At 33.0% G+C, this 21,854-nt stretch overlaps 1 protein-coding gene across 1 annotated transcript in view; it reads left to right on the top strand.

The window, feature by feature from the left end:
- The window catches only part of LOC149778407 (epidermal growth factor-like protein 7), a 66,065-nt gene extending 50,274 nt beyond the window's left edge, over positions 1-15,791 (top strand). The window contains exons 2-8 of the mRNA XM_089939226.1: positions 600-725; positions 3,751-3,869; positions 5,496-5,591; positions 6,579-6,701; positions 7,863-7,951; positions 10,825-11,104; positions 12,296-15,791. Coding sequence (XP_089795352.1) covers positions 600-725; positions 3,751-3,869; positions 5,496-5,591; positions 6,579-6,701; positions 7,863-7,951; positions 10,825-11,104; positions 12,296-12,318 — 856 coding nt within the window. The 3' untranslated portion in view covers positions 12,319-15,791. The remainder of the gene's footprint in view (positions 1-599; positions 726-3,750; positions 3,870-5,495; positions 5,592-6,578; positions 6,702-7,862; positions 7,952-10,824; positions 11,105-12,295) is intronic.
- Positions 15,792-21,854: the final 6,063 nt, after the last annotated feature.

The raw sequence follows: 21,854 nt of genomic DNA, 5'->3' as shown, positions 1-21,854 counted from the left end.
CAAATGTCCTACACATTAAAATATAATAAGGAACCGTAACTTAAGAAAAAAACAAAGATCTGAATAAGACCAGAGTTCCCAGAGTTATTTTAGATTATTTGATAGAAAAAAAAAATGGAATAATTGAAGAGGTAATTGCTCTTTATATAATAAGTTGTTGCAGGGGAAAATTCTTAATTCTTTCTCGTGGAATGTCCCTTGTGTCAATAGTTTCATATATTCAAACAAAGGTGTGTCAAAGTGAAATAGAAAACAATTATGACCAACCAATAAATAGGTCGGATGCACTTTTCTATTTGTATATATTAGACGAGAATAAAGTATACGAAAACAAACCTAAAATGTGAGGTGAGAAATTAAATAACGGTTTCTTTTGTAAATTTGATTATGCCATTTCATTAAAAAATAAAAATAAAACATGTTCTGTGAATTATTTTATATTTCGTCACATTTCCAATCTAACACTGAAACACACATCACGTTTAAAGTTTTTGCATTTAACAAATCTTCGTTTGAGAAATGTATTACTTACAACTATATGCGGTTATTAATTGTGTAACAAAATTATTGATATTATAAATTATGTCGTTTATTTACAGACGCCATGTTTGTATGGAAGAGAGACAAATGGCGCGTCCAGTACCAGTTCAGCAGTCGTACTGTAAACCAGTCTACACTCCCAGGACACGGTCATGTCCGGATTTCACGGTCTGTCCGCAGTATGAGTAAGTATCAGGAATTTTCTAACTCATGTTTGTATTAACCAATCCGAAATCATGTTATCTGATGAACAAAAAAACCTTTTCCCTTAAAATGTATGATATCTCATTAAATGTATCCGTCTTTCGAAGTCTTTATTTCAGATAAGAAGGAAATGCATCGGTTTGAGAATTTTCGCACGGTAATATGGACAAAACCCTACGGTTTGAATCTACCGGATATAGGTTTTCCCGTGTTTGTGTTAATTGTCAATTTTAAGAGCACGTGAACTCTTTTTTCGACCGGCAAATTTCTCCGCACCTATACATATCAATTGGAATTGTCATCAGCGGGATGACTGCATGCATGTTGAAACGACTTGACCCATTCAGTGCAGAGGAAGGTTTATCAAGACAATTTTACTTTCGTGAATAATATTTGGCACACTATTTATATGTGGCACACTATTTATATGTGACACACTAAACTATATGTGGTACACTATTTATATGTGACACACTAAACTATATGTGACATACTATTTTTGACGCACTAAATTATATGATGCAAAAATTACAAAACGTTTGCAAACCTAGCGAATCTCGCAATTTTCATGAACCAATACGTCCGAATATAAATATAACACCTTTAATATGTTAATGCTGGTATAAATGAATGAAAATGCACTTGGTGAATGGATTGTCTGCTTTTGATTAAATTCCTTAAAATGGCTACTCCAGACACTTTTAAAATGGAATCAGTCCGCAAAACCTTTGATATTAAATTCCCTCATTATAAACCTAACAGAGTTTTGCTTGTTATCTTCATTCTTGAAACCCTCATTCACAGTTTTTGGTCGCTTGAAATACTTATTCATGGTAACATATGTGGTTCACCTAAGCAACATTCAGCGGATTCGTTGTATTCTTTTATAATAGTAAGGAACGTTTGGCAATGAACTAAACATGCCAACGTGTTCTTTAAATCTCGTAGTGTCATTATTTCTGATTAATGTGGGATACTGTTACTCATTCCCAGAGTATCATTCATCATGCTAATTAATATGCGATATTTAACTCGGTCTTTTTGCTCATTCTCAGAGTATCATTCATCATGCTAATTAATCTGTGATTTGTAACTCAGTCTTTTGCTCATTCTCAGAGTATCATTCATTATGCTAATTAATATGTGATATTTAACTCGATCTTGTTACTCATTCTCAGTCTCATTCATCGTGCTAATTAATATGTGATATTTAACTCGGTCTTGTTACTCATTCTCAGAGCATCATTCATTACATCATGCTAATAATTCTGTGATATTTAACTCGGTCTTATTACTCATTCTCAGAGTATCATTCATCGTGCTAATTAATCTGTGATACTGTTAAATTGGCCTTGTTTTTATAAAATGCACAGTTATATTTGACACTTCCCCGTGTTCAATATCAGAATACACTGACTGATACTTGCTATTTCATTTATCTCAAACATCATTATGCAAACATGTGTTATCCAACACGTTGTAAGATAAGGAACCCGTGTGCTGTCTAATATAATACCATGCATGTTGTTGATTTTCCATAATGTTTACGGAAAGAGTGGTACACACAGGCAGGGTCAATTAAAATAATTAGCTCCTCGACAAAAACAAACTTAATTAATAGATGGTTATACTCTGAGTCAATAAGAAGAGTTTCCTTACATCCTCAAATTCTTAACATAACATTAAAGCATTTAAACTTTCAGTTCAATACACTTGTGAACGCCCATATATGATGTACAGCCAAAGGACTTCAAGTATTTGTCTGTCGATATGTTTACTTTTGCTGTTAAAGCCTGCTGAAAAGGAGAATGTCATACTCAGGAATACGTTACTTCTCATCTTTTTAAGAGAATTTGAAAAAATATGCATTCTTTGTGAAAGGCAAAATATTTGTCTAAGCTAATATAATGTTGACTTAAGAGGCATGCAGCAATATATACTGAAGAACAGGAAGTAGTCTTTCTGTGTTTTAAGTTATTGTGACTAGAAATTAACATAAACTGTGTGTGTGTGTCTAGAAATTAACATCAACAAGTGTTGCTCTGTTTGAAACTATTATGACTAGAAATTAACATAAAAATCAACTGGCATTTAAACATCGTTGGTCCAACAGTATTTCAGCAATTAAAACTACTTTGTGCGAACCGCAAGAAATACGCACATTCATTTATATTGTTTTCAAGGAAGGAATTTATAATTTTAACAACTTAATCATATTGACTGTTGGTATTATCGATGAATGGATAAACAGTCTATAGCATATATGTAAATATTGACGATTTGACAAAGATTGTATTATGTCACCACCTTAAGCTTGGAATACAAACGTTATAATTTGATGAAAAAGCAAAATGTGAAATTTGACGTATGAAAAATGCACATAGTATAATACATGATTCATATACATTGCACTGTTGCACAAATGATGAATAAATGAATGAATAAAGGTGATTAAAAAAACATTTGTGCAAATAAATCCTCGTAGAAAAACATGCAAACACATATTCAGTCATTGACAATATAACCAATTATATATATATATATATATATATATATATATATATATATATATATATATATATATATATATATATATATATCACATAAGTGACACCTATGCACGCCAACTCTCTCCTGTTAACATTTTATATCATATAAGTGACACCTACACACGCAAGTTTTCTTGTGTTAATGATATGACAGTATGTCTAATACAACTTTCTTGCATCTTGGAAACTTGGCCTTGAACTAATCTATAAGCACATAGAACATTCCCATTTAATCTTTAATTCAATTCGTTATACATAAATAAATAAATAAATAAATAAATAAATAAATAAATAAATAAATTGTTAAAATCAATTTTATAAAATACTTTTTGGGACCCATGCTAAATGTAGTCTGTAGCCAAAATATTGATACCCATGAAGAGGCACTTGTTAAATCCAGAAAATAATGTCACTGCATTATAGTTACAAACAAGTTAACAAACGTTTCAATTTCCAGCATCACCTATCGTACTGCTATGAAGACGGTATTCCAGATGCAGATCTCTACTGATTATTTTCACGCATGTTGCCCGGGGTGGAGGCGGAAGACAGAATGGGATCGCGGATGCATGGAACGTAAGTTGTCCGATTCATTTCACTTCTTACTTACTTACACACATGTCAATATTTATAATTATTATATTGATAAAGGTTCGAATGAAATTCGCTTATAATTAAATAGTAGCCATACCAGTGTAATCAACACATAAGGTATCATTTTATTAATGTTTTAGAGGTAAATTCATCTTCTGCAAAAATAGAAGAAGAATTTGCTTGGTTCGTATCATAAATAATAGTGCTAATGTTTAGTAGATGGAGAGAAGTAACGTGACGATGCGTGTTCGCCTTTAGTAGACGGAGAAAAGTAACATGACGATAAGTGTTGGCTTTTAGTAGATAGATAGAAGTAACACGAAGAAGCGTATTAACCTTTAGTAGATGGAGAGAAGTAGCATGACGATGCGTGTTCGCCTTTAGTAGATGGAGAAAAGAAACATGACAATACGTGTTGGCCTTTAGTAGATGGAGAGAAGTAACATGATGATGCGTGTTGGCCTTTAGTAGATGGAGAGAAGTAACATGACGATGCGTGTTGGCTTTTAGTAGATGGAGAAAAGTAACATGAAGAAGCGTATTAATCTTTAGTAGATGGAGAAAAGTAACAAGAAGAAGCGTACTAACCTTTAGTAGATAAAGAAGCAACATGACGATGCATGTTGGTATTTGGTAGATGGAGAAAAGTAACATGAAGAAGCGTATTAACCTTTAGTAGATAGAGAGAAGTAACACGACGATGCGTGTTCATCTTTAATAGATTGAGAAGTAACACGAATATACGTGTTAGTTTTTAGTGGATAGAAGGAAGTAACACGACTATGCGTGTTGACCTTTAGTAGATTGAGAAGTAACACGATGATGCGTGTTGGCCTTTAGTAGATGAAGAAAAGTAGTACGGCTATGCGTGTTGGCCTTTAGTAGATGGAGAGAAGTAACACGACGATGCGTGTTGACCTTTAATAGATGGAGATAAGTTACACGAAACTTATTATCGTTTAGTAGATGGATGAAGAGTATCACGGCTATGCGTGTTGGCCTTTAGTTGATGGAAAGGGGTAACACGAAGTTGCGTGTATTGTGCTTAGGACGAGATAATTCTTTAATCAGCATACCTGCCAAATTTTGTGAATTTGGAGAAAACTTACAGTGCTATTTAACAGTTTAGATAGTATGAACGAAATCTAGTTAAATGCTAAAAATCATAATTTTCGTCGATAACAGAGCTTAATTTAAAATGTAACGAGTGCAACATGTTAAAGTCATCCTTCAATCAAGTTCCAAAACTTCCTACCTATATAGGTTAAACTATTATGAGGTTTAATTAGAGCAGGAGAGAACGAAACTCAGACATCGAAACAATTTAATTGAATCCATCTTAATTGGTGCTGTTAATACTTCTAAAACCATCACAACATACATATAAATTTATTGTAATTACAACAAAAACACCATAGCTATAGATGTAAAGGCTGTACTTAAAACATAAATTCTATATCACTATAAACACCACACTACGACTACTACTTTATTTTTAAAAATGATAAAGAATAAAATGATGATGCAATTATTATCTCTAGAATCATAGTCTTCAATATCATCATTTATTGTTGTTATGATCATTAAAATATTAGATTACCTCTTCAGCTATTTGCAGTAATGGATGTGAAAATGGAGGAACGTGTGCAGAACCCGACTCTTGTATCTGCCCGACAGGGTATTCCGGACCAAACTGTGACGCAGGTATACAGTTTTAGAACACCCGGCCTTGACAGCTAATAGTATGGTCTGTGCGTTTTTAGTTCGCTATTGGTATTTATTACGATTTTACAAGGGGTATACAGGCAACAAGACCATTAATATTTTTAATGGATGTCGACCCATGATCCAATATGACGACAGTTACTAAAAATGGAAAAGTTTTAAAACAACTTCTTAAAAATCGCTGAACAGAATTTAATAAAATTTGAAAGAAACCATCCTCGCATAAAAATCTGTAAGCCGTACTCAGATTTTGCCTACCAGCCTTTAAATATGACAGCCGATTCTAAAACTACACAAACCTGTAAATAGCTACTCTAAAGCTGCTAAGAGAATTTGAATAAAGATTGAACAGAAAATATTCTGGTGTAGATGGCTGTCTAGTTAAAGCCAACGACAACAACCCGCTTTCAAATACGGTCATCTTTACTAAAATGATTTTGTTTATACGGAAACTTTAAAAACGATTTCTTCAATAAATCTTCATTTATTTTTGTACAACTAACGCTGATTCGCACTCACACATGACCGCAGTTACTCAAAATTGAAGAACCCCACAAGTTTTCTACTCTTTAATAACGTAACTGAATTTGACAAAATTGTTGATAAAAAACATCTTCCATACTGACCTTTTAGACTATAATAACAGTAATGTCAATACGGCATCCAAGTATGGCCATCGACAACGAACGTATGAAATCCCAAAATATCATCCGGGAAAAGGGTGGGGGTGGGAGAATGGTAGTGGTAAGAATAAAACATTTTGAATATAAGTGGTTCTTATTTCTGGCTTAGAAGAATTAAATCGTACATTTATTTTGCGAATACATAAAAGTACCCACACGATCACTTAAGTGCTCTTTTCTTTGAATTACATCAAAATCTTTCTTCATTTGAACTGTTGAAATTAAAGACACATTATTATAAGACTTTCTTTAAGAATATTTTTCTTGTATGCATCATTTTCAGACATTGATGAATGCGAATCAAGTGATCATGGATGTACCCATATGTGTAAAAACACAGCCGGAAGTTATATGTGCGCATGCCAGGAAGGATTTTCATTGGCAACGGACGGCAAAACATGTACATGTAAGAATGAATGATCAACTTTTGGAAGTTTTTAATACCAGATATTCTCTTTGTGTACATTATTCTATCTTTGCTTATATTTTGTAAATAATTAATAATACAGTATTAAACTATTAATAAGCCATCAAAACCCTTATTTTCTTTTAAGAGTTTTAATGCTATATTAATTTTATAAATGAACAATAATACGCAATTTCAATACATTTTATAAATTACAAAAATGTACTTCTTTCTTTAAAAATGATCTAACGTGGTCAGTAATTAAGTCAGTTCCATATTTTTGTTATTTATGTACACTTACGGTTTTAGGAATCAAATCCAAATATAATCAAAGAATTAAAAAATAGAAGTCCTAGTAATAAAAAGTCCTGAGTGAAACTGAGTTCGAATCCCGACGAAATCCAAAATTGAAAACGATGACGTCTTTTGTAAACTGCGAAGATCTGTTGTGTCGACAGCTCATTGTTGAATCACAGAAAATTTTATTCCAGTTTTGAATTCAGTCTAACTTCCAATAAATGTTTTTATCCAAGAAATTTTTAGGAGCACTTACGTATTTCCAGGGAAAAGAATCACTGGAAATTCAATAAAATAAAATTTCCACTCAAACTGATCACAACATATGTTTGGAGCCCGACTGAACAATCTCTATAAAGACAACAGTTATACACAAGTTTAAGACACAAGACAGATTCCCGGATGTGGGTCAACCTTCTAGAAAAATGAGAAGTTTGTAATAATAGACAATTGCTTGGTGTCAAGTAGTCCAGGTATGGCATTGGTTCCACTTAATGAATCTTCCGGTGAGAAAGAATTTTAAAAAATATAAAATCAGTTGTTTTCCAAAACTATCACTGGTTCTGAATCAAGGTCAGAAACTAGATACAGTGTTCCTATTATTATGTTTTTATCAATACTATTCAGGTCAAACACAACTGAACTGAATTTCTGAACATTGTCAAATCCAGTAAATAGCATGTAACGGAATTTTTTTCAAAATTTAAAACTAAGAAACAAATAATTAAATCAATCAAATATACATAACTGTATATACATATATATATATATATATATATATATATATATATATATATATATATATATATATATATATATATATATATATATATATATATATATATATATATTCTTTTCTTGCAGTCTGTATCACCTGCCAGGCAGAGTTTAAACATATACAAGAGAGTATTACAAATCTCCAGGTTAAAGTTGAAATTTTAGAAAAGGATAAGGTAACTGGGCTTAATTTACTTTCTTGACATATAAAGACACCTAATTCATTTATAAAGTCATGTTTGCTAGACAACATTATCAAAATTATATTTTCATAAAGACATATTGCAACATTATGATCATATTTATATTATGAACCAATTTTAGGTATTTATTTTTCATAAACTGCTCTCTCTCTCTCTCTCTCTCTCTCTCTCTCTCTCTCCCACACACACACACACACACACACACACACACACACACACACACACACTTTTCGTTTTGACCTTTCGGCTTAATATCAATATAATAATACAATGCTGTCCATGCTTTTATTGTTTTCTCAGATTGGACTTAGTGTTTATTTTCAAGAACTTGTCGAGTGACCCTTTTTTAATTAAGTGAGGCAATAGAAAAGCATTACTATTTACTATGATTGTAATTATGGAGGCAATATAAATTTATTCTCTATTATTCTAATTAGAAATCAATAAAAATAATATTTTACTGCTAATGCAATTTTTTAAAAGCAATACGAAAGTATTATCTGCTTTTATTCTAACTACAGTGATAATAATAAGATATTATTTACTATTGTTCTAATTATAGAGTCAATATAAAAATAATATTTACTTTTATTTTAATTATATAAGTAATAAGGAGTATTATTTACAATTATTAAACTTATAGATGCCATTGAAAAGTATTACTTACTAATTATATAGACACAGAGTAGGAGAAGGAGTTATATTGGTGTTTCTAGAACTTGTTTCCAAAATGCAACATTTGTAGTTTGCAATATTGTTTTTTTTTCATTGTAAATAATTTTAAAAAATATGGTTAAAACTAAAATTAATATTAAATACACCCACATAAAGGATATATTTTCTGCATTCACCTTTGTAACATTTACGATTAGATAACTCCCTAAAGCAGAAGCATTTTCTATTTGGCGATGGGATGGGTACTACGGTTAAGTAGTGTGTATTTTGTATTTTTAACCAAATTATTTAGGAGATATTTCATATAGGGGTAGTGATTATGACAACATTACGTTTCTGTTTAAAACAAGTTTATATGCAATCACTTGTCGACAACTGAAAGACAGACAGACAGACAGAGACAGACACAGAGAGAGAGACATGGAGCAAACGTTTTGACAAAAACAATCATTCTAAGTGTTATCACCATGGAATTTCATAATAATAAGTGAGCCCCCCCCCCCCTCCCCAAAGTAGAGGATTTGGATAGAAAAGTAACAGAGCTGAACCATAAGTATATCAATATGTAATGTTTTGGGGATAGATAGATAGATAGATAGATAGATAGATAGATAGATAGATAGATAGATAGATAGAGACAGAGACAGAGTGAGACAGAGAGACAAAGAGAAAGAGAGAGATTGTTAGATATATATATCTAAACAAATACTATAAGAAAAATAAATGATTGACTAATTAATTAAAATTGCATATGAGTCATTATATTTCTACTATACGTTGACGTGTTCCTTCACCATTATGATAGTTCAGAACTGGATCGCTAGTAAATTAACAATTTTGGAGAGTAAATAATTAAATTTTCAAAGGATCTTAAATTTCTTATGAAATATAAATACCCTATTAAAACTACATATTGGTAAATTCAACAATGCTAGTACAAAGTCAGTCTTTTGCAATAGACAACTGTTCGCAATATACAAGTGCCCACTAAAGACATGTACTCATAATATACGGGTGTCTAATTTATAGGTATTCAAAGGGAGACACTTCGTTCGATTGGTGACAATTATGAGTTCCTTCCCTTGACTTTACCCGCAGTACACACTGGGTGTCTTTGGGTAAGACACAAGAACAATGTTCATGTAGTTTTTCTCACTTTAACGTCAAGCATGTTACTCGTGAGCCATTAAAAACGTTGTTCTCGTGTTCAAAACTCACAAGGTAGATTGCTGAGCTCGGGCAAGAATTTACAGGTTGATAAGGGATCAGTCATACCTTCCACTGTGTACATGGTCTTAGTAGCCAGATGGAGATGAATGGTCTCGACGGAAACCGCTCACACTACCTGCCGTGTGCGAAAGCGGTGGTAATGATTCCCGTGTCTTCCTTTTCTCTTAGTAACTAACATATTTAGCAGGGCCAAACATTCATTCCTCGACTCTTTGATATATACTTTATTTGTGCTGTGATTTTGCATGATAAAGAAATTACGATGTAGTGTAGGAATTCGAAGGTATTTTTTAAATTTTTTATTTACCTACAGGTAAGGTTAGAAATGACACTGTCCAGGGACATGAAGACATTTTTTTAATTCAGTAGTACAGAAAGCTGTCCAGGTCTGAAAAAGCAATATTAGTACTGTTGGTATTTATAAGTTTATTACTGTTTGAATATGTTGGTATTCATACTGGTATTAATATTTGTATACGCTGGTATTGATATTGGTATTAATGCTTGTATATGTTGATAATCATACTGGAATTAATGTTTGTATATGCTGGTATTCAAACTGGTATTATTGTAGTACGGAAAGATGCCCAGGTCTGAATTAGCACTATTTGCATGTTGGTATTTATACTTGTTTTAATGTTTGAATATGTTGGTATTGATACTGGTATTAATGCTTGCATATGTTGATACTCATACTGGTATTAATTTTTTAATATGTTGGTATTCATACCGGTATTGATTTTTGAGTATGCTGATACTCATACTGGGATTAATGTTTGTATATGTTGGTATTCATACTGGTATTAATGCTTGTATCTGTTGGTATTGATACTGGTAATAATGTTATATCTATTAGTATTGATACTGGTATTGTTCTTTGTTTTTATTTAATATTAGCACTATATCTAATATAAGTACTTTTTGTTGTTTGTTTGTTTCAGAAATCCTTACTAGAAACTATAAATAATCTCGAAACCAAGTATGAACTTGCCTTATCAATGGTAGATGGTTTAAATAATACCATTACAACGTTTATGGACAACACAACAGACAAGGAAATCCAAACAATATTAAGTTCAGTACAGCCAACAACATCAACAACAGAGACAATAACTACCACGAAAATAAGCACTAGCAATGATGTAGAATACACACAGTATTCCAGCCAGATAGAGTCTCTCAGTGAACAGATAGGAATGTTAGAGGAACGACTAGAGATGTGTGAGTCTTTCAATTTAACGCAACACACACACACACACACACACACACACACACACACACATATATAGGGTTGCCCATAACATTCTTATGCAATTAACCTTCACCAAGATGCTTACAGTATAATTTAATGGTACGTAATTGTAAATCGGAAGTGGTTAGTGGTGCATTAAAAAAAAATATATTTCGTATATTTAAAAAAAACAATATGTATTAAAGTCTATCAAAGATTGCAATTCCAGTTTACCCAAGAGCGATTTGAAATTACTATGATTTCATTATGATCCATATTGTCAAACCCAGTGGTAGATTAAAATTGCAGGTAGTGGAACAGGAATTAAAAGCTGCTTCTGGGAAGACTGGAATATAACTTTAAAAAGAGAAGTCATATGGATGGTATCGTAGGGAGTGTAAATAGTTCTTAAAAATACTACGAAGTGTACAACTTATCTTTGGTTGAAATGAATTCATACATCAAATTAATCGAAGTCCGTATGGCCATTTATTTTTACATACTCCAACCAAGTTGTGGAAGCAGTATTATCAGATTTCTCACATAACCCAAATATTTTGTTTATTTCTCCACAAATTAAGATAATGTAATTTTTGTATTGTTATGATTGGGTGTAAAATACATGGATAGACTGGTGAATGGATAATTGTACTCTTTCACGTATATTTTACACGAAGTAATTGCGGATGGAATAGAAAAAATTGTATTGATGTACAAGCATACACCATCTTTACTAATCTATTGTTCCTGAAAACGTCCCTCGACATCTTTTTCAAGCTTCTCAATACTGACGTTTAGCAATGGTCTCATGTAATTAAGGTTTCTAATTTGTACTGCTAGGAAAATTGCTTCAGTGTATTACAAAATATCGATATAATTGTGATTTGTACTGCTAGGAAAAGTATCTTACAAAATATCGATATAATTGTGATTTGTACTGCTAGGAAAAGTGTCTTACAAAATATCGATATAATTGTGCAGTCATTTACTCAAAATTAACGTTTCATCCCCAAAAGTTAATCGTATGCATGAAAATGTTATCAAGCAGTTTAGCCTTATCATATTTGCTCCCTTTGATAACAATAAAAATATATGAAATCCAACTTAGTTATAAAACTGCGTCAGATGTGTCAGTCAACATAGCGTTCAGATATTTATTTATTCATCCTCCACGTTTGCAGGTACATGTAAAGGAGAGCGTTAAGGATTTTCATGCTGGAAGAAGAAAAATTAATGGATTTGAAAATTCACATTTGAATGGAAATTCGTCGATGAGAACAGAGATGCGAAAACTCAGGAGATACGACAAACTACCACAAGGACACTCCCTATCAACCGATTTCCAAGATGGCGCTCAAAAAGTATGAATCACGTTCAACGCAGGATGATTTAATTATTTCTGTATGATGTTTCCTGACCTCGTGTAGGAGTTTGACATATCCTGCAGTGGTCGATTGTAATTTGTGTTTTGTTTTTATCTAATTTGGACTAATGGGTAAAATATTTCAAGTTTTTTTCCTAAGTGGACATGTTCATCTCAGTAATTGGGTCAAATGATTACGTTTCTCAAAGAGTCAGATCAGATGTCGGATCTATGCGTATATTTTATCGGACAGCCACTGAAAGGATTCGTTAAGTGGAATGAAATCTCTTGTCTTCAAAGGGTCTTTGTGAATAATAGTTCAAGCAATATTATCTATAGACTACTTAGAGTATACGACTTTAAATCATTTTAATTTCGGAAAAAATAATTAACTTTCTTGAAAGTGGATATAGGAAGTTTAGCAACTGCCATATAGCAGCTTTTATGTAGTATATATTACTACTTTCGAAATACTTTCCTGTGCGTGCAATAATTTTGCATGTGTGCTTGTGAGTGGAAGGGGGTTGATGTAATTTTTCCCACGGCATGTGTGTTTGTGAGTGGAGTGGGTTTATGTAAGTATTCCCACAGCATGTGTGTTTGTGAGTGGATGGGGGTGATATAAGTATTCCCACAGCACGTGTGTTTGTGAGTGGAAGGGGGTGATTTAAGTATTCCCACAGCATGTTTGAATAATGGACCTTTTTGTTTTATTAATGTAAATGTAAAACAGCATGTACTCTAGTGAGATGTTGACATGTGTATACCTGGCCTCGTCTACCTGAAACATATTCTGCATAAATTGATCAACTCGTCTATGAATCAAAACCCTTTTTAATCGACAAATCGTTACCGGCAAATCATGAATTTTATAAAATCGATTGTTGTTATTAGGCCTCTTGGACACATAGGTCCTCTTTACTTTTATGGGGATGATTCCAGCATGGAAACCAATCTTATAGTTAGAGTTTGATTTTAAATGTCCTTAGAAAGCTATATGGACTAAGAAAACAAACTATATTTTGCCGAATATGACGAAAATAAAACTATAAAGAAATTAAATTGCTTGATTTAATGCCCGCAAATTTTCATAGACCAATGCATAGTGAAGACCCAAAAGACAAATGACAAGTAATGCAATATAGTTTCTCAACGTACTCCTAGTTTGGACGATCGAATCGTTTAATTACACGATTTGTTACTTATCCTCTTCTCTTCTTGCAGCCATATATAGCCTATTATGTTCCACAATCGGCGTTAAACCCCACAAAAAAAAAGAAAGTCATCTTCTCGCCTTATGTACTGTATAATGCCATGCAGAGACGGATTCTGCTGTTTCCTGTCATGCGCACTTTTTGGCAGCATCCTGCTAAGTCGTCCGCCCTAGTTCTCTCTATCTGCCGCAACAGCGGATCATCCGCGGTCTGCCACTTTGTCATTTTCACTATTGTGCCACTCTAGATCGTTAACATCTTTTCATTCGACTTATGACATAGCCATCTACTATTAATATATCTTCCTGGTTCTATTTTTGTTGTCAATCATTTGTTAACCTTTACCGCGTAACCATTCTCTCTCTCTCTCTCTCATATATATATATATATATATATATATATATATATATATATATATATATATATATATATATATATATATATATCCAGATTCCAGATATCTGAGTGGACACAATTTTGTAAAAACAATTAGGTTTAACCAATCAAATGTCTTAAATCTAGACATTATTTTTCAGTTATGTTGGTGACACTGCGGCCTGGTCTAAACAATCCGAATAATACTTTTTCTCATGCAAACCTCTACTTTTCTAATTCCTTCTTCTTCCTTCTAAACTAGAACGACAATTTATTTTATGCCTACACAATAGATGTCCAGCCAGATGTAGGTCACACTGATTGCAATAACTGACATTGCTTTTTAAAAAAAAGTAGAATTATTATTTTCGTAAAATTTCAAAGGATTAACTAGTTCTGAAAAAGTTTACCCTATAGTAGAAATTTCATACAGATATCGAGATATATATAATTTACAAATATTTGATCACATGAAATAGATTTACATAACCTCTCAAACCGAGACCTTTAGAGAATTATATCAAGCCCACCCACGATCTACATTCGAAATTCGTGGTTAAACTTGAGTGTGGATAGAAATAGTGACACGCACACGTGATCACTAAGTTTAGCTTCCGTTAAAAAGAGCTTGACAAGACGTCAAGGTGGCTAACGTTTGGCAGAATGTTGCTCAACAAGTGCTGGACACTGACCAATCGTGGATTTAAAACTGACAAACTTCAAAGAAGTGAAGTCACTATTGTCGATATTGGTGATAAGTGACCTATTTCTAGTCTAAAATCAAATCGACATATAAATTTCCATGACTATTTATCCAGTAGTAACCAATAAACTTACCAAACGGCAAATGTCAGATAAAGTCACTAAAGCGTGAAATCTTCGTCAAACTGACCAACTTTCGGCAATTTTGGTGCTTTAGCCTACACAGGAACTAAGTTGATGGCTCCCTAACCAATAGTAAATAAGGGAGACTCGAAATGATGGTCATACCGACCTACTTTGGTAAATTGGTACATATCAAGATGTATCCATATACCAAAGTATAGCCAAGGTAAAATACTTTTAGCGTCAAGATCCATCTCAAGTTTAGTTATCACAGTGAAAAAGTGAAAAGTCATCACGCTATGGACTAGGAGAATACCAAATAGAGATATGTACATAACAGAAATATGTTCCAAGTATGATGACGATAGAATAAAAGTGCTGAAATAATAGTTTTTAAAAAAAGTACTGAAATAAAATGAAGATTAAAAGGAACAAAAAAGGAGTGGACGAACTACAGACTCGCACAAGGACACCAAACTTATCGCGTTTGTTAAGTTTTTGCTTAAACAGCCACGACAAAAACGAATCTCCGAAGGAAAGCAACGACCGTCATGAATCACATGTAGCGACAAGTCAACACAACTGACGCATTCGTAGTGGAAAAACACAAGATTGGGTCGTTCTTCCTTACTTCAATTAATCTCATTTTTACATCAGGATCATTTTGTCATTCTTATGAAATTAAATAATTTCTGGAAAACGAGGTTTCTGAAAAATGGTCACACATAGCTGAACTGCAATATAGAGTGTACATGAAATATTTTGACAAAAGTGGGAATCTGTTCTGTAATAATAAAATAATATCTTGACGCTTTTGACTATATTCTTCAATGTGTGCAATGTGTATAATGCTAAATGCTCCATAAATGTTACATTAAAATATTTTTATATATTTGAAAACCGAGTTCAATTTATTTTTTATCAAAAGATTAAAATTTATTTTTACTTATGTGGAAAGGTAAATTTGAGAATAAATTTTGATGCTAGGATGCATCATAATAAGTGTCTTCTATTTATGCAAAGAACTCACATCACACATGATACCGTGTTTCTCTAAGGAATTTTGTCTGTGCAGCAATCTCTCCCTCTCTCTCTCTCTCTCTCTCTCTCTCTCTCTCTCTCGTTATTATGCTTTTAGAATATATCTTGGTGTTGATGAAATAAGGGTCTAGGACATATTCAATGGGAGGTAAGCCGTAAATCCAATATCTCCTTGAACTTTACAATTAAGATTATATCCCTTTTGAATTGCAATAAGAACATTAAATCAAGAGAGAAAACAAATGGAATAATTTCTAAAAAAATCTGTGATCAGACCAGTTGTTAGGGTAGCAAGTGGGATGGACTCAAAGATCAGGTCGGGTCGTTAGCGTAATGGACTCCTACAGATTTTGATTCTCTAAGCAGGTTGGGTCGTTAGCGTAATGAACTCCTACAGAGTTTGATTCCCGAAGAAGGTCGGGTCGTCAGCATAATGGACTCCTACAGATTTTAATTCTCTAAGCAGGTTGGATTGTTAGCGTAATGAACTCCTACAGAGTTTGATTCTCGAAGCAGGTTTGGTCGTTAGCGTAATGGACTCCTACATATTTTGATTCTCGAAGCAGGTCGGGTCGTTAGCGTAATGAACTCCTACAGAGTTTGATTCTCGAAGCAGGTCGGGTCGTCAGCATAATGGACTCCTACATAGTTTGATTCTCTAAGCAGGTTTGGTCGTTAGTGTAATAGACTCGTACAGATTTTGATTCTCGAAGCAGGTCGGGTCGTCAGCATAATGGACTCCTACATAGTTTGATTCTCTAAGCAGGTTTGGTCGTTAGTGTAATAGACTCCTACAGAGTTTGATTCACTAAGCAGGTATGGTTGTCTCCTCCGTTGTTCTATAATTAAGAAACTTTACTAACAATGCCCAACAAACACGAACTGAACATACAGCACAAACTCCATTTATGGGCCGTTAGCGTAATGAACTCCTACGATGGATTTTAAGTCTGATATGGTCACCAAATCTGGATATTAGGACAAGCTTTTAAACTGCAAGTTCTGAAACCTGACGATATTGAGAAATTTCTTGGAAAGGTTAATATTTGTTTGCAATTTGCTAATAAAGCCAAACTATCACATTTCTTACTGAAATAAAAGACGGAATGGTTCAAGACAGATTGTAATTTTGTTATATTATGTATACAATGAAAACGTTCGAACCGGAAACAACTCATTTTTTGAACAAAAGGACTAAATCATTGGATACATTATTTAACAGAAAATGTGTCAACTAAAGTATTCGCCAACTTCCCGAGCAGACTTCAATATGCATTCCTCATTCCGAATTTAAAAACGAAAAGCCTCAATAATATATAAAGATAGTCAAACTTAGCCATTAATTAATATATTTATCGTTTTTATCCTGACTGTCTCCAGGAGGTCTTTAATATTGCCATCTTGTTCGCGTTTCACACCTAACAGGAGTTAGTTTATTATCATTGAGGCCTTGTTTATCTGGGTGAATCTATTTTATTCTTCTTCAGAAAACAGGAGTGATTTCATTGATCGTCTCTGTTGAAATCCGAATAATTATGTAAAATTACATAACTTTGAGTTAAATCACTTTGAACTCATGGAAGTAAAAATCACCCGTCTTCTGATTTTGTTCATTCTTTGAGAAATTATGCCAAATATTTAATTCAAACGAAGCAGTGTGCAATCCAAAAATCTCATCCTTTCACTGAAAATTGCACTTTTTTCGGAAGCCGGAAAACGGCAGTCAGCAGGCTCGATCTTCACGTTGAAGACTCCCATTGTGATTAATATACCCAGTCCCACCCATTTACGACTTCTGCAGCCAACGAAAGAACGACTTAAACCCACGATAGATGCATATTAGTTATTACGGACAAAATTAATATGAAGTTTGATTTTTCTGTACAAATGTTTAATTTATATGGCAGTGATTTTCAAGGTTAACATACATGTGAATGATATAAATAATTATTGGTTGCAATATGTACATATAAATGGTCGTTCCGTATACCAGCCCTGGTGTGATCAACACTTACATAACCTTCCTGTGCGAAAGTTATAGTTTCCAGTAACATAGTATTATAAATCCAAATGACTGACGCCCGGGAAAAGCTCAAATTTCGACCCAGGCAAGCTCTGGTTTGCAAGGTATCTACAGGTGGACACGCACAGACATTGATGAAGAGAAAGAGAGAAAAATGTTTCCTGGTATGCAATATTTATACTATTTGATCTCGCTACAGTACATATATTATCAACTTTATTTAGCTTGTATATGTACAACATTTTTCTATATGAATGTCCAATTTCTTTTCCGTGTCCATCCTTTATTTCAAGGTTGTCCACAACTGTGTTGATCCTGCCAACACCAAAGTCTCGGGTTGTCGAATATTGTTTACATGTCGATTTTATGGTGTCTATGTACTAATTCTAATAATAGAAATCGTTTGATTTCTTTGACAAGTGTGTTTGGAAATGAAAGAAACTCGTCTCTAGAGGACAGACAAGACAAGGTTTTATTACACTCAGGTTGAAAGATTACAACATATGGGATATATAAGGAAAAGAACATAAGTATATGGTGTGTGATGATATTATACAATGCTTAACCGGGTTTACTCTATTTGGAAAACACAATCTAAAAACCTGCAAACATGTTATAAGATTCGTACATTACCTATATTCATTAATGGGTTATATTTATAAACGTTAGACCTGGAAGTGTAAAAGTGAGGTATAATGGTTTGATAGAAAAGTTTCAGTTGACAATCAATATTCCAGTCTAGACTGTGTATACGCTCTTTTTTTGTAATTGCATAATTTTATTAGCTATGGATACAAGGTTATTCAGACCGTTGTAGAACTTTCCGTTCTTGTGAAATATCGGACCTAAGTTCTTATATACATCAACAACATCAATGTCGACAGTTTTAAATGTATATGTATGCATCTGTGTTGAATCAAATACGATGACAGTGCATATTTTAAATTTATATGTATGCATCTGTGTTGAATCAAATACGATGACAGTGCATATTTTAAATTTATATGTATGCATCTGTGTTGAATCAAATACGATGACAGTGCATATTTTAAATTTATATGTATGCATCTGTGTTGAATCAAATACGATGACAGTGCTTATTTTAAATTTATATGTATGCATCTGTGTTGAATCAAATACGATGACAGTGCATATTTTAAATTTATATGTATGCATCTGTGTTGAATCAAATACGATGACAGTGCTTATTTTAAATTTATATGTATGCATCTGTGTTGAATCAAATACGATAACCTTTGTTTTTTCTGTGTTGATTGTAAGTTTCCAGTTGTAGGAATATCTACTAAACATATCATGAGTGTGCTGAATGTCAACAGGTTTATCTGCGACAAGTATGGTGTAATCAGCGTAAAAGCATCATAACACGTAACATATTTACAATGTCATCATATCTAGAGGGTACACTGCATCTTCTACAACCATTTACTAATAAAAAAAAGATTCTAGGTCATTTTGAAATAAGGAAAACAATAATGGAGATACATTTTCTCATTGTCTTGCACCTTTTACACATGAGAACAAAAACCCCGAAAACTCACTATTTATACGGACGCATGATTTGATATCGTTATAAATACTTAAGATAACATTAAAACATTTTCCTCAGATGCCTACCGAGTACAATGTATGCCATAATCCAACTCTCCACACAGTATCAACGGTACTTTTGAAATCAACAAAACGTGCAATAAGTTTCTTTTTGTATTTTCTAATAATTTCAATAAGGCGATACTAAAAACAAAATATTGTCTATTGTGGAATATTCATTCCTGATTCCAGCTTGAGTCTCAGATAATAACTTATTTTCATAAATGAATTTAGACAATCTAAGTTTAGTATTACGGTAAAATCTTTACCAAAGCAGCTTTTTAAAGTTATAAGTCATTAATTTGATATATCAGTTTTACTAATTTAATAGGTCTATACTTTGAGATATCAGTTTTTCACCTTTATTTTTCTAAATTGGCGCAATAACACCTTTAGTCCAACTATCTGATACATAGCCAGTATTGAAGAGTGTATTAAATGTTTTACATACGCATTTAACATTACAACAATTGAGCTTTTAATATATTTATTTAATATATTATCGATTGAACCGGCTTTTTTAATGTTTAGCTTTTTAACGACTTTTAATATCACTTCATCTGTAATTGGGTAATTTAAATAAGAATTATCGACAACATCCGCCGCTTGAAATGTTTATGAGATGACACGATCGTCTCTATCTGTGTTCACTGAGTTTATTTCTGTAAAATATTCAAAACGTTCTTGCATTGCAATACTCTGAACCGGTATTTTTCTTGCCGACATTATTTATCATATTCCGGTATGTGTTTAGATCTTTTGACTGAAAAAGTGCTTAATTTCTTTTGCACGGAATTTCAAAACGAGAGTAATGTTTTGCAAGAGTTTTCATATAGTTTCTACTGGCATTTATCATAGTATCTTTACTGGCTGCATTTTTCTAAGATCGATGACGTTTTTATACAAATGGTAGCGTTTTCTGGGATTCATGCCTCCACCGCCAAACAGTGGCTCTTAGTCAGTTTTGTACCTGCGTGCATTTGCCAAACTTTCTGCATGATATCTTTTATGAACAAATGTTAGTTCAGCAGAGCTTATGAAACATTATTATCGTCACTGATGATTCTCTTTACATTGTCTGACGTTATATTATCTTTACTGATGAGTTCCTGTAATTCACAGTCATTATAATTCAGACTTGGAATACTTATATTCGCCAGAAATTCCTTTTTTCTTTGCGTATCCCACAATCTCTTAGGTCTAATAGAAATATTATATAGTTTTCTTTGATAGAACCATCAAGTACATGTAGATGATTAATTCGAAATTGAATTGATAAAGCACAGTGAATATCTGAAAGCAAAATGTTGAAGCCAACATTTGAAATGTTTTTAACAATTGGAAGCCACATAACATCGTTAGTAGATAATCAATTAAGCTTTTGTTACTAGATGTGCATTTTCCAACTCCTCTGTCTGTACAGATCCTCCCGTTACAATTATATATGTTATTATTTTTACAGGAACTCAAAAATGCATACCATGCTTATTCTATTTATGTCTTGTGAGTATCGTACCTGGGGTGTTCTATATTTGTCTGGACGCTAAGTCCCCTCTATGCAATTCATTGCGCCATTGTCGAGACTGAGTATTTCATACTTGGTTTGTATTAAAAATGGTATTACAAATATCCGACAAGTTCTGGCGTTAGAGTCATTAACGAGAAGAAGAAGAAAACTAGAGCTATGTAGCAATTCATTTTCTATATCATTAAATGTGTCATCGAAGCTATACTTCGAACCTTCACTACCAGTTAAATGATTATTTTTAAATTTGATCCATAAGGTATATTCTGATCTATATTTCTACAACACACACTCAGAGAGAGTTCTTGTTAAGTACATATATACCCCCAGAACGTTGCAGACATCGACGTCTGTTTGCGTAATTATATTATAACTATCGACATTGATTTCATCTATGTCTTTAAGCTTTGTTTCAACAATTTAACAACAATCATCAGATTAAATAAATTCAGAAATTTCAAGTGGTAAGACCTTATGTCCCAAACATTTACAAGAGTGTATTTCAAACATGTTGGTCGGGTAAGATCATATTGTACAGGTTGATATTCCTGACAACTACTCCCTTGACACCGTTAAGCATTCACTTGGTCAAACTCTTGGTTAGTATGGTTTAATACATTAAAACGATTATCTGTATTCAGGTTCATGCTAACCGTTTGCGGGCCAGCAGCATGGTTACTTAGCTTGTGCGTTGTTGACGATCGTGAAGGGGCCTCGAATGGGATATTGGAGTGTTCACGATCGTGAAGGGGTTTCAAATGGGATA

The sequence above is a fragment of the Sinohyriopsis cumingii genome, chromosome 17, assembly GCF_028554795.1.
Source record: "Sinohyriopsis cumingii isolate HCF-2022 chromosome 17, ASM2855479v2, whole genome shotgun sequence".
Taxonomy (NCBI): domain Eukaryota; kingdom Metazoa; phylum Mollusca; class Bivalvia; order Unionida; family Unionidae; genus Sinohyriopsis; species Sinohyriopsis cumingii.
This window is presented reverse-complemented; position numbering and strand designations above follow the sequence as displayed.